We start from the raw sequence: 13,704 nt of genomic DNA, 5'->3' as shown, positions 1-13,704 counted from the left end.
CGGTGCGCCTTACACATGTTTCATTGAATGATGAAAATTCACAAAACAACACGTTAAAGGTAGATTTATGTTTCTCGAAAAAGGACACACTTGAAGATTTTTCTCTTAGATTAAAATTGATAAATATTAGTCGAAGAAAATAGAAATCCTTAAATGTCATTGTTGTGGTGGCACCCTCTCATTTACATATGTGGATAATATTACACATAAATAGCAAGACTCGGTTAGTCTGAGTGTGTTAACCAGAAGCCACCGAAGGCCGAGCCGAGAGCAGACATGTTCTCCAGCCAAGACGCTCTTACCTGACAACCATTATGTAAATATACTGTAAATATACTTTTCATAATACACTTCTTATTGATTTACCTTTGTTTGTTGAGTCTTCATTTGTATTGTCTTATACGTTATTTGCAAACATGACAGTCATTAAGGTTAAAGATCTTTCTTATATAATTTTTTAGTAGATTTCTGGAGAAAAAAACATTTTAATTCAGAGCCCACAAAGAGACTTTAATTTATTTATCGCCATAGTTCATTCTGTGCAATCTTAGCCATATTTCCGAATTTGAGAGAGAGAGAGAGAGAGAGAGAGAGAGAGAGAGAGAGAGAGAGAGTTGGGCTTTGCTTAAGAAACAATATAACTTTATTTCAGCATAATAAATGTTACATGTAAAAATATGCAACTGAAATATAAAAACTAAAAAAGGTACTATTCTATTATTTACAACATAAAACAGGATGTTTATTAAAACTGTGCGTGCTTCCTGAGAGCTCAGTGAACTTTGTTAGCGTCTCAGGGACTTATCAAAATACTTCGGCGCACAACTATTGAACTCACAGTCTAAACTTTTTTAACTGGCACACAAGCTCTTTGAGCGAGAGAAATAGAGAGAAAGAGAGAGAGAAAGAAAGAGAGAGAGAGAGAAAGAGAGAGGCAGACAGACAAACAATCATACAGACCGACAGAGAAACAGACAAATGATTATCATGTAATATATATTTAGAGCATATCATATTAAATTATCGGATATTCTAACGTTTCTATCATTAATAAAATGTGTTTCCCGTAATTAAAATGGAAATAATCAGGTTGGAAATTCTTTTGAATATCCAATAGAATGCTTGACACTTTGGAGCATGACTTTCAATTTGTAGTGGAATGGAGACGTAAATGGATGTTAAAATTTAATGCTACTAATACTAAGCTTCCTTCTTCAACAATTATAAAGAAACTTTCTCAGATAATAACACTCTAGATGAGAGTACATCATTCAAACTCCTTGACCTAACATGCATATCTATACTAACAGTTTGCCCGGGCCCTATGTACTGTTAATAACTTTATACGCATCTGTATATATATATATATATATATATATATATATATATATATATATATATATATATATATACGCAAGTTAGTTAGACGCAAGATTGGCGGAGGAGTTTAGTAGAATCTGCAAAGGTCAACTCTTTCAATTTTGGCCCCTTGGTAGCCAAATTCTCGGCCAAAATTTAAAAGCTTGCCCTATGTCTGAATACACTTTTTGTAAAAGTTAAAATTCTTAGACCAAAAATTAGCTGAGTAATTTGGTAGAGACCGCATAAGTCATTTTCTTAAACTTTGATCCGAATTCTGATCACTTAACATTTATTGTTTTGGGTTCAAATCAAATTAAAAAGTTTGATCTCTGTCCAAGTAACCTACATCTAAAATTTCAAGTGGTTAGACCCAACATTGGTGGAGGAGTTTGGTAGAGTTCTCAAAGGTCAAATCGTTGAACTTGGACGCCTTGACAGCCAAAAACTGATTAAAAAGATTTTCCCAAATCTCAATACCCCTTACCTCAAATCTCGTGTCTGTAGACTGAAAATTGGCAGAGTAGTTTGGTAGGGAAATGTACACGCACAAACACACGCACACAGACAGACAATTTCACTTTTATGGATATATAAATATGAATTGAAAAAAAAAACCCTGCTGTTTAAAGGTGAGCCCCATCTGCAACTGTAGAAAAAATATTCACACCTAACTGTATCTTATATCTATATAAAACCACCTTTCACTCATGCATAGAATATTGTTGCCACGCATTGATCGCTACATTAATCGCTGATCTCTCTCTATTGGACAGGGTTCATAAAAAGATTCTCCACTATAACAGATCCCGCACTGTCAAACAAGGTCCAACTTCTCTCCTATCGTCGCGATATTGTAAAATCCCACGCTTTTATTTTAGAGATTATTTGATGCTAGAGAGATTTCTTTACAGACAGATACTTTTTTGAACTGTATAACTTTGGAATCCCCTCCCTGTTTCCTGCTTCCATGACTGTACTTACATGTAGAAATTTTATGTAATGTAAACGGACATCTCGCTACTCAACTTCCTACTTAAAGGGTTCCACAAAGAATCTCTGGATCTAATAGATCCTGCACTGTCAACCAAGAACCAACCCCTGTCTCATCGATGCTAAAGTTGTATTTATGTTTTTTACAAGTACTTTATTTATGGAATATGCTCATACGAACGCGAAGTACTGATACCCTGTGAACATAAATACCATCGACAAAGAAAACACGCACGAAAACACACGTCTTCATTGTTTAGACCCCTCGATGCTGGAGAGTGTTCTGACCTGAAAGTTTCTTCCCTCGAACTGTTAAACTTCGGATTGTTTTCCTGTAACTTGTTTCCCTGACTGTACTAGCATGTAGAAATTTAAATGTTATATAAACAAACATCTCCGTGCATAACTACATAATATTGTTCCTGTAGACATGGACTCTAGTTCACAGCGGTCACTTTCGTTTTCAGTGGCAATTTGAGTTATTTGGGGCGAATATGCATCAAAATAAAACAAAATGTGAAAGTACGTACCAACTCCAGGTCCCATCATGAAGACATAAAATTCCACTTGACAGTTAGGTCCGGTAGCACCAATTGGTTGCGTTTCCAAAAGAGCATGCGTATTAAACACGCCGTAAGCCCCTAGAACCATCATGTATTTGCCTGTAAGAAAAAGAAACTCTTAACTATTTGTTAATATAAATTCATGTAATACAAATAAAAAAATAGTCATGAAAATTCGGCAAACAAATGGCTGTGTTTGGGGCTTTGCTGTAAATTTTTTGTACAGTATTTGATTATATGTTTTCTTATTGACTTGAAGAAGGCCGCTTAACTGTGGTAATCGTAAAATACGCTTAAATATATTTTAATTCATGCAAATTTCGTATTTATTATTACAGAGCAAATTTTAAATTAACTGTTACATTGTATCAAATATGTAGTAGTGATTTCAAAAGTTAACAAAAAAAATAACTCGGATGCCATCAGCTAGAATCGAAACCAAAACATTTAGTGCTCCAGCCATATTCCCTATCGATTTATTTATCAAGGGATAGATAAGAATGATTTAATATTTAAAGAACTGTAGAAGTGAATTGAATTTGGGTATGCGTATGAAGGAATAGAAATATTTCAGCAAGTTGAAATGAACATTTTTCATTCAATTTGCTAACACATTTCTGTACGCATTATTCATCCATCCAAACAAAGATTTTACTCATTATTATGTGACCAGTAGTTTTAGAGATTATCGGTTAAATATTTACATATAGACACAAAAGCAAACACACACACACACGCATACATCTACTGTTTTATTATTAATTAATTAATTAATTGTTATTAATTATTATTATTACTAATTATCATTAATATAGACTTAAATACTCATTGTTCCTTATGGTATGATGAATGTCAAACACTTATATTTGATTGTTTTATTGGAATACTTTTGAGATGAGTATTTTATTTATTTGCGGATTATTAACCTCATCTTGTAGTTGGTGTTTTACAACGTTTCGGCAAACTATCCTTCTACCCTTCGTCAGGCGGTAAAATGTGACAAGATAGGGATGCTGAGTCTGTTAACTGTATCTTAAGTAATTATTGCCTTCCATAGTGGTTGTCGCCTCACCATGCTTAGTTGGCCAAAACGTGGTGAGACGACAACCAACTATGGAAGGCAGTAACTACTGAAGATACAGTTACGATACTCAGCATCCCTATCCATACTTTCCTGGCACAGGTAACGCCCAGGCCTTCTTGGCCCGGGATCAAAGATAAGATCAAAGGTGTATTATCAGTTCTGGCAGATGCTGCATTAAAGGCCATATGTGGAGGCAACCCCACATATCACACCATTGAACTGAGCGGAGGAGAGACAACCCTAAAGCCCAGTTTTGGTCAATGTAGGGGAAACCCTGCATATCAATTGTCACTATCCAGTTTTCCCTCGGGGAAGCTGGTCCCCCTCCCCTCACTCTCCACATTAAAAAACGGCCTTGTGCCTAATTTGCTCAGTGGGGAAGCAAATAAATAACTACTCAGCATCTCTGACGAAGGCCAGAGGGATAGTTGGTCGAAACGGTGCGAAACAACAACTGGACGCTGAGGATAATAATCCGCAAATAAATAAATAAATATACTAACATTTGAAATTTAAGTGTTATGATACAAAACACATAAACGACATTTTCCAAATTGTTAAGTTTCCTCTACTTAAAAAAAGATGCCTCATACGTCACAGAATCTAGTATATGGCTTTCAACTTAAAACGAAGGGTTTTTTTTTGCGTAGAATTCCTGATTTTAAATGTCGGTTTTATTATATATATATATATATATATATATATATATATATATATATATATATATATAAAACACAAGGCCAATAGATCCGTGTGTGTGATGGGTGGGCTGTATCGCAACTTATTGAAATTCAGGTCAGTTCTTTAAAAAAATACGTGGTAAACATACAACTGTTTAGCTATCATTAACGGGATGTGATGGAGCGCCCGGTTTTCCCAGGCATAAAGTACGCTTAAATATGATATTTTCATTTGTCCAGATTTCATATATATTATTATATAGTCGTGATTTCAAAAGTAAAAAAGCATGTTGGTAAAGTACCATCCTAGGATAAATAGCGAGTTTATTTTCGTTTGTCGGTCACACTATTTTTTAAAATAATAATATAATAAATACACGAATGTGTCTCATTTCGAAATATTATAAATCTTACCAACTTTTAGAAAATAGTAAATAATAAATTATAAACATATAAAGCCATTGTTATTACAGGAAATTGAAATCGAAACTTTGAGATATTCAGTCTTCACATCAACTGACGAGGCTATAAAAATTTAGTTATGTAAGTAGCGATATTTTCACTCAGATTCCTGAAAAAATAAAAACAAAAACAAAAACAAAAACAAAAAAAACGGTCATTCTCGGCGGGACGCAATTGGTAATAGTTGCTTGTGCATTCCGGCATATTTCTCGAGACATTTCATTATTGCATTACTTTCCTGTGTTCTAGACGGTGGTAGATGAGCTGGCGTCCCCGACGAAACATCTCCCAACACATAATGTATTATAATATATAATAAGCTATATTATTATATTATTTTTATTATTTATTATTAACATTTTATATGAAAAAAAATGGAACAATGTGAACAATTCTTACTTTTATGTAATAAATGTGTAATATTTATTTCTTGTAACCGTTAACATTTTTATGTGAACCTATAACTTTCTTAAAAGTAAAAAAAAACTTTTTTACAGAAAAATGTCTTACGCCAAACTACTACTACTACTACTACTACTATAATAATAATAATAATAATAATAATAATAATAATAATAATAATAATAATAACAATAACAGTCATAATTCGTCAAATACGTGATAAATTTCTTCAGTTAAAATATCTGTTGGTGTTATATAATGGTGTACCGGAAACGGCACCAAAATGAGTCATATTACGTTATCTAACATGGCAGTACCCAGGTAAACGGCTGTATACGTTTCATGTTTGTTTGTGACGTGTTCTAAATGTGTTACTAAATGTCTATTAGTGGTTCTTCACTTTCTGAACCCATTCTATGTTTCGTGATCGCCTAATGTTCATATGCGTGCGTGTGGGTGTCATATATGTGTCTTCGACATACCTTTATCTTCTCTGCTCCCTGAACCTGGTCCATTCTGACTTCATTTTGTTCTTGGAGACGGCTGGAACCTTTTGGATGAGACACATTGACTCCAAGACGGTGATTGGTTTCCATATTAGTTTTTATTTCACTTTCCAGGATGTCGCGCAGATGAAAATGGCAAGTGAGTGTCTTTGCTTGTGGTCTTAACAGTCAACATTTAGTGGCAGGTTTCTCTCCCAAGAGCGGAGGAAAGACAACCCTAAAGCCCAATCGCTTTGCTTAAATTCCAAGTTCCAACTCTTCGATCATTTCCAGCTAACCTGATCACGTGACTTACACGTAACATACATATAGATCCGATCAGCTGACCAGACCTTCCGGTAAACTTTGTCTATGATCTGGCTTTTCATATTTTGACAGGTTTTATAAATATTCATCATATCCATCCCTTGTCTACCTCTCTAGTTAGATAGATAGATAGATAGATAGATGGAGAAATGGAGAGATAGATAGATCGATAGATAGATAGATAAGATCGAGATGGACAGATACATAGATCGATAAAAAACTACAAAGTTAGATAGATAACTAGATCGATATAAGATAATTTATTCTGTTCTACCCATTTCATAACATTGGAAGATGTTTCGGCGGGGACGGCAAATCATCTATCACCGCCTAGAAAACAGGGGAAGTAATGCAAAAATTAAATGTCTCGAGATGTATGCCGGAATGACGTTGGTTGAAGAACATAGAGCGTATCCAAATTACAACGGAATTAAATGAAGTACTAAAAACGTGAGCAGTCTCATATGAATCAGATTTCATTCCACTGGTTTTAGCAACGATAAGTTACTGGTTATTATTATCGCACCACTCACAATAGTCATTACTATTGTGAGTGGTGCGATAATAATAAGCAATAATCATATAGAGGACAATGAAAACATTAAATGCATATGCGTGAAAAAAAGTGCCTCTTACCAATTTCGGAGTTGGAAGTATGATCCCTCGAAGGTCCAGCTTTTCCAGGAGATTTACCTTGGTGACTTTGCCATTCAAATCGCCCGGTACTCTTATCCTTCCAGCCACAGTTATTCCAATTTTCGAAATCACAAGAACCTGAAATAATCGAAGACATCAAAGCAAATTTCATTCACCACCCGCATTTAAAAAAGAATATTTTTGTGTTCTTATGAGATTAAGAAATATAAATAAAAAATATTTTTCTAGTCGGAATAGTTTCTAAAATGACATATTTAAAACGACATCTTCAGGTTTAGTTACCCAGCATTTCCAACGTTTAGCCCGGACGAATTTGTTTCTTTTTATTTTCGAATTTATTTCGATTGTTTTTAATACGCAATTTTCAAGTTTCGTCACCTGAGATTTACAAAATTTAAATTAATAGGAAAGCTTTTTGGTATACTTGCGTGTGTGCACAGTTTTTAATACAATAAATCGATCCCCCATATTGGAACCACTTGACGAAAACACGCATCCTTTTTTACATAAAGGATTTTTCAGTTATAAATATTCAGGAATCAATAAAAGTAATAATTAATGGGCAATGTGAGATAGAGTACCAACTAAAGACTTACCTTTAAAAAGTTGATTTTTAGAGGTATTCAGGTCCGTATTCCGGACTGTTTTCTATTAGCCGCCATTTTGTTTTCGCGCTTGCGCATTCAATTATTCCATAAATATATATATAAATAATCTGAAAGGGGCAAATTTCCAGCAAAATGCAAAAAGGAGGCAAACTACTTAAAAAGGTGAAATTCGCGAAATTTGACTTTAAAAAGTCGAGTGGTTCTAAAATGGGTGCTCGATTTACTAGAGTGTTGTATTGGAAACTGAGCACCTACAAACAATATATAAATATTGGCTTTTTTCAATTTTTATAATCTACCAGATTAGTGTCTATTATTCGATAGTAATCTGCTAAAAAATGGAAAAAAATGACGAAAACAATAAACATATAGAGGTGTTATCGCTCGTACATGAGGACCCAGATTTTTTAATATATAAAAATTTTAAATATACATAAATATATTACAATAGAAAAATGCGAGCATGAAAAGTAATATGGTTAAGCTTAAACATGGAAAAGTAAAGTATTAGTTGTTAAAACTGGAAAAGGAAAAGGACAAGATATTCTAGTAAAAAATATAATACATTATTATCATTATTTGATTATATAATTTTATGAATTGAATTAAAAAATATTCTTAATGCTGCAATATTTTAAGTTATAAATTTATTATATTTTTTACTAGAATATTTTGTCCTTTTCTTTTCCAGCTTTAACAACTAGTCCTTACTTTTCCATGTTTAAGCTTAACCATATTACTTTTCATGCTCGCATTTTTCTATTGTAGTTCATGATTTTTCCAGGCTTCCAGTAAACTCACTTGTTCTTTGTTTAATTTCAGTCTTATTTTTTGCCCCCATAAACACATATCTAATAACAATGTACGGCACTCGTCTGCTTTCAATAAAATCCCCAGATTCATACTTTTATTCTATCTGTTTCATTTGTTACTTCTATTTTCGCGAGAGTAATGAATTGGTAGCAACAATAGTCGCTGAAGCGCCGTGGTTGCTATGGAAACCAGTCATAAAACGTCGCACACCTCCTTACGTTTTTTACGATTTTGAACACCATTAAATTCATCATAACTCTTGTTTTACTGAACGAAAATAGAATTATCTTTTCGTAACATAGGTGAGAAGGTGATCTATAGAGTGTAATAATTGTTTGAAATTTGGTCAAAAAAGGAGTGAGCGATGAAGCTTTAAAACAGTTCTAAATGACCATAACTGACACTTAACTATATTTTCAAACACTACAGTTTTTAAATGATTTAAGAGGTTTTGTTTCAATTTAAATGCAGAGGTTAATATTTATATAAATATATAGCACACATCATAGTTCAGCGAATAGACCTGCTTATTATCAGTTTAATGATTGTAGGTAGGATTCCTGGCTTGGAATATGTGATAGTATTGTCTAATTAGAAAGATGTAATACAATGAATAAACTGTCTATTGATTATATATACCAAGCCCCCCCTCCTTTGGGTTGAGCACTGTCGTAAATGAATTTCACTCGCTGCTTATTTTAGCGATTAAGCGAAGACCTCTATCTGTGCGTTTACAAAACAAACTATCAGCTCGAGCACTGTTAAGCGTTGGGCAGATATTTAGACAATAATCATTTGATGAATCATTTACGAATACCGATTCTTAGTCATGTGGCAAGAGCTGCCAACTGTAAACGCGATGGTTGTAGGTTCGATCCACGGCTGGGAAAAAGTTGCTACTCAAGCCATACTGATGAGTTGTGATATAACGTCGCAGTACTGTATGTGGATGACTTGAAAAATGCGAAGCTCATTGTTTGTTTACAAACAGGCGATTTGAGCACTATAAAAGTGGTAGCGGGTGTCCATTTAAATAGACACTCCGACGAGTTATTTACGGGCGTCGCCTTCATGGTCGAGTGGGAGAACTGCCGACTGTCAACACGACGGTTCTAGGTTCAATCCTTGGCTAGGGAGCGATGCTAGTCTAGCGGCACTGATGAGTTGTGATACAACGAAACAGGACTGTATGTCGATAACTACAAATATATATATATACATATATATATTAATTGATTAATTAATTTTATATATATTGTTACGATGAACTAAACACCAATACTTTTCCAAATGACTAAATATGTGTGTACAACCCTTAAATAAGAAATCTGAACATTAAACAAAATAATTAAATTAAAGTAAATGTAATCGCGTTGATTCCTTAAAATGTTAATATAATTTTATCTGCTTATTGCTTCCTCCTCTCTTTTACTGTCTTTCTCTCCCTCCCCCTCCCTCTCTCTGTCTCTCTCTCTATATATATATAGGTATACATACATAAACTATTTCTATTGAGTAACATATATATTATTACATTAAATATTGTTTCAATTTGAGGTGCATGTGCCATCGCTAATCTTTTGTGAAAGTTAACAATCTTAATGGTTTTCATAATATAGTATTTTTAAACCTTGCGTATTTTTAAATGAAGAATAAAAAAGTGACAAAATGTTCACTTACCGCAGTTATTCTCATCTGAACCATCTTTACAGTTTCTTGTGAAGTCACAAACTTGAGACTGAAGTATACAGGCCGAGTTCTTACACTGGAATAAGCCGGCACTACACGGACTCGGAGTGGTAATTGTTTCCGTGCCATTTGGTAGCTTGACTGAAAAAAAAAGGTAAAAACACCGTTTTTCATACATGTCTTTTTCATACATGTCTTTTTCATACATGTCTTGGACTAAGTGTATTTTCAGCAACTTAATTTACTTTCACTCCAGACTCTTCTTGAAATAATTTTGTATACTTCTCCACGAAACTTCCCAACCTCAGTATGAAAAGAATACCCAATTTTGAAAAGACCAAATACAAAACCTCAGCTTTCAACGTAGAACCCTACTAACAGGTTTCCCTCTCAACCTTCAGAGGTCTACGTTCCAGCCTTCCAGATGTTGAAATATAATTACGTGAAACCAAAACTAATCTGTTGTTTCTTTGTGAAGCCGGTATTGACTCTACTGTTTCTTTGGACGAGTTCTCGATCAAATGTTATTTTAACTTAATATGCAAACCTGAGTAACAAAACTGCCATTGAACATGGAATATTGATCAACATAAGAGAGTGATAAGTATCACAGTGTGTAATTATAGAAATATAAACATTATAAGATAAAATAATGAAAGCTAAGGCCTCAGTAAAAGTACGAATATAAACAGATGACCTAGGTTTAACTTAATCTAAGTAGAAATTAAATACCCTTCATGTTTACCTGTATGATTGCGTCAGGTTTTGTCTATTGCTTTCAATTAAATGAATATTTATTTGAAAATTCTCATGCTTAACTATCAACTATCGTATAAATCATAGACAAGCAGAACATCTGAAAATTCCACGGTAGTTGAAAATTTTAAAAATACATCATAAATAAAATGATTGAAAATATAATAAAACTACGAATTTAAAACAGATTTTATCAACTTCTTTTTTTTACTCTTATATAGCTAAATAGAATTGGCTTAATTTAATTTAAAAAATTTAGATTTTTATTTCAATGTAAATTTAACACACAGCACATTGTTTTGGTTTGTTTGTTTTTTTTCTGAATAATCCTTTATATAAATTATAAAGAAACAGATGCCGATTTACTTGAAAATGTTTCATTTTATTTTAAAAGAAAACTATAATAAAAAAAATATACAGTCTTCTCTCAACATGATTTTTTTTATAAATCATAAGATGACAAATTTGAAACCGTAAACAGACAGCCATGTTTTTTTTTTAATTTTGGAGAGGAAATGATTTTAAACTTATAAAGAGCGAGCACCTTTCGTTTCTCATTAATTAATGTTTCAGTGATGATGTTTTTTATTACGCTGGACGTACGGACAAGGAAATTAAAATTTATTAATCATAAATTCCAATTTACTCGTTTCCGTTTTTTAACATGTTCAATCTTCGAAACTAAATCAAATATAAATAGTGAAGCGAGCGTAAAATCTTGTAAAAAAAACAACTTTAAACCGAGTAAACTTACATGAATCAGAAATGGTGCAACCTGGAGTCAGTGTTATATCGTCGAGAGCGATGTTTCCTTTCCCGTCAATAACGGTTTCAAACACGGCCTGAAAAATAAGGAGAAAACCACGTGAAAATAGAACTGTATAAAATATAGGAAATTATCAGCCTGTCTGTCTTTCGTCTGTCTGTCCGTCTTCCTGTCTGGGTTCCAATTTATAGCTATTTACAAAAGATATAATGGATATTTTTGAACACAACACAATCCTAAAACGAAGTAAATTTAGCATATATTTTGTGAGAGTAAAATGTATAAGAGAAATCTACATAGGATCAAAGTGTAGTATATGTTGTGATTCTGCACTTCTCTTTTTCACTTCATTTTTTTTCGGGTCTCGGTTAGTGGAGAAGAAATCCTTCATGACTGATGCATTAAAAAAATTTTACTAACTAGATGGTCCTTTTTGGGGAGCTGGTTTCCCTTCTCATAAAAACCGAACATATCTAACTCTGCCCTCGTAGGGAGACAAGTAAACAAAAATATCTACATATACCTGAGTTGTAAGTTGTTCTTAGAAGAGAAGAAAAGAGAATTGTTATTTCAAACAAAATGGCAGTTTCAATCCCGAAAAGGTTTGAATCGTAAAAGCTTACAGACGAAGAATTTCGTTTTCGGTAATTAGTCAATCTACGGAAGTCCTGAGATGATGAACAAGGTTCCTTCTTGTGTGAAAATGAAAAAGTATGTCAGGAATTTTAAAATATAATATGTTTTATGTTTCGAATTGGTTGCTAGCAGAGTACGGCTTCATCTGATTAGTCAGTTCTTACCCCCCCCCTCTATAAATAGAAACTTTCCATTTTGTGTAATCATGCCCTCTTAATGTACTAAAAATATAGCAACTACAATATATATATATATATATATTTCCATTTCCACTATATATATATATATATATATATATATATATATATATATATATATATATATATATATATACAAAGTTCGCCCATGTAGGTTTACGCATACAAATCTCTCCCAAACTAATTAAATAGTTGTTATGAAACTTATCACATAGCTACAAGGAACACGGGACTCAAATATTGGCTATATTTAGTTTCATTTTATTAATATATCCTTTTACTAAAAACCACGAAGCTTTAAAACTTAAACTTTAAACATTTTCTAGAATCAATATAATGTAATTGATGTTGCTCAAAATGGGAATAAGTATGCTAAGCATAGAGTATAATATGATGACATTCATTTTAATTTTCGTCAAGGGTTGTAAAAGTTGTACTAAACTGATTAGTGAATAAATGTCATTTGTCCAAAGAATGACATACTTCTCGCACACGGACATACACTCTTATATATATATATATATATATATATATATATATATATATATATATATATATATATATACTAGCAAAAGTACCCGTCGTTGACTCGGTTCAAAAACAGCCTACAGAAAATGGACTCTGATTTATGAAAGTACGATAGGTTTTCGAATTTGGAGGTATCAAAACCAAAGCAAAATATGATGAAAGTAAAAATAAAATAGATAAACCCTATAATGTATTATACCATACATGTTCACGCTGAAAAAACACTTATCACAATATTCTGTGGATCTATATAAAAAAAAACCTTGTTAAACTTTGTGACATATTTCCATTCTATGGAGGTCAGGTGCGAACGAACACCCCATAATTTTATTATACCATATTTCTTCAAACTGAAACATAATTATCAAAGTATACTTACGCAGATAGATATGAAAAGTCTTTATTAAAGTTTGTGCATATTTCCATTCAATGGAGGCCAGGCACAAACGCAGACCTCACAATTTTATCATACCATCCCTATTTAAGTTAAAACATACTTATCAAAGTATTCTTATGCACATCTATATCAAAAACACGTGTAAACGTTTGATTTTTAAATTTTTTATTTCCATACCTTGTGGACAGGCGCGAACGCAGACCCTACAATTTTAATGAACCACCGTTCTACCAGATCAAGCATACACATTCCTGCGTCTCGATACATCTTCTATCATTATATGTAATCAGTTTTCTATAATA

General features: G+C 32.9%; 1 protein-coding gene across 1 annotated transcript in view; it reads right to left on the bottom strand.

The window, feature by feature from the left end:
* The window catches only part of LOC145292801 (MAM and LDL-receptor class A domain-containing protein 2-like), a 228,899-nt gene that overhangs the window by 35,109 nt on the left and 180,086 nt on the right, over positions 1 to 13,704 (bottom strand). Inside the window, exons 52-55 of the mRNA XM_080138841.1 lie at positions 11,633 to 11,720; positions 10,114 to 10,263; positions 6,992 to 7,129; positions 2,883 to 3,014 (exon numbers count right to left, since the gene is read on the bottom strand). Coding sequence (XP_079994967.1) covers positions 2,883 to 3,014; positions 6,992 to 7,129; positions 10,114 to 10,263; positions 11,633 to 11,720 — 508 coding nt within the window. The remainder of the gene's footprint in view (positions 1 to 2,882; positions 3,015 to 6,991; positions 7,130 to 10,113; positions 10,264 to 11,632; positions 11,721 to 13,704) is intronic.

Source organism: Euprymna scolopes, chromosome 14 (genome assembly GCF_053919585.1).
Source record: "Euprymna scolopes isolate OS-2025 chromosome 14, ASM5391958v1, whole genome shotgun sequence".
Lineage (NCBI taxonomy): Eukaryota > Metazoa > Mollusca > Cephalopoda > Sepiida > Sepiolidae > Euprymna > Euprymna scolopes.
Note: the sequence above shows the minus strand (reverse complement) of the source record. Positions and strands in the feature narration are given on the sequence as shown.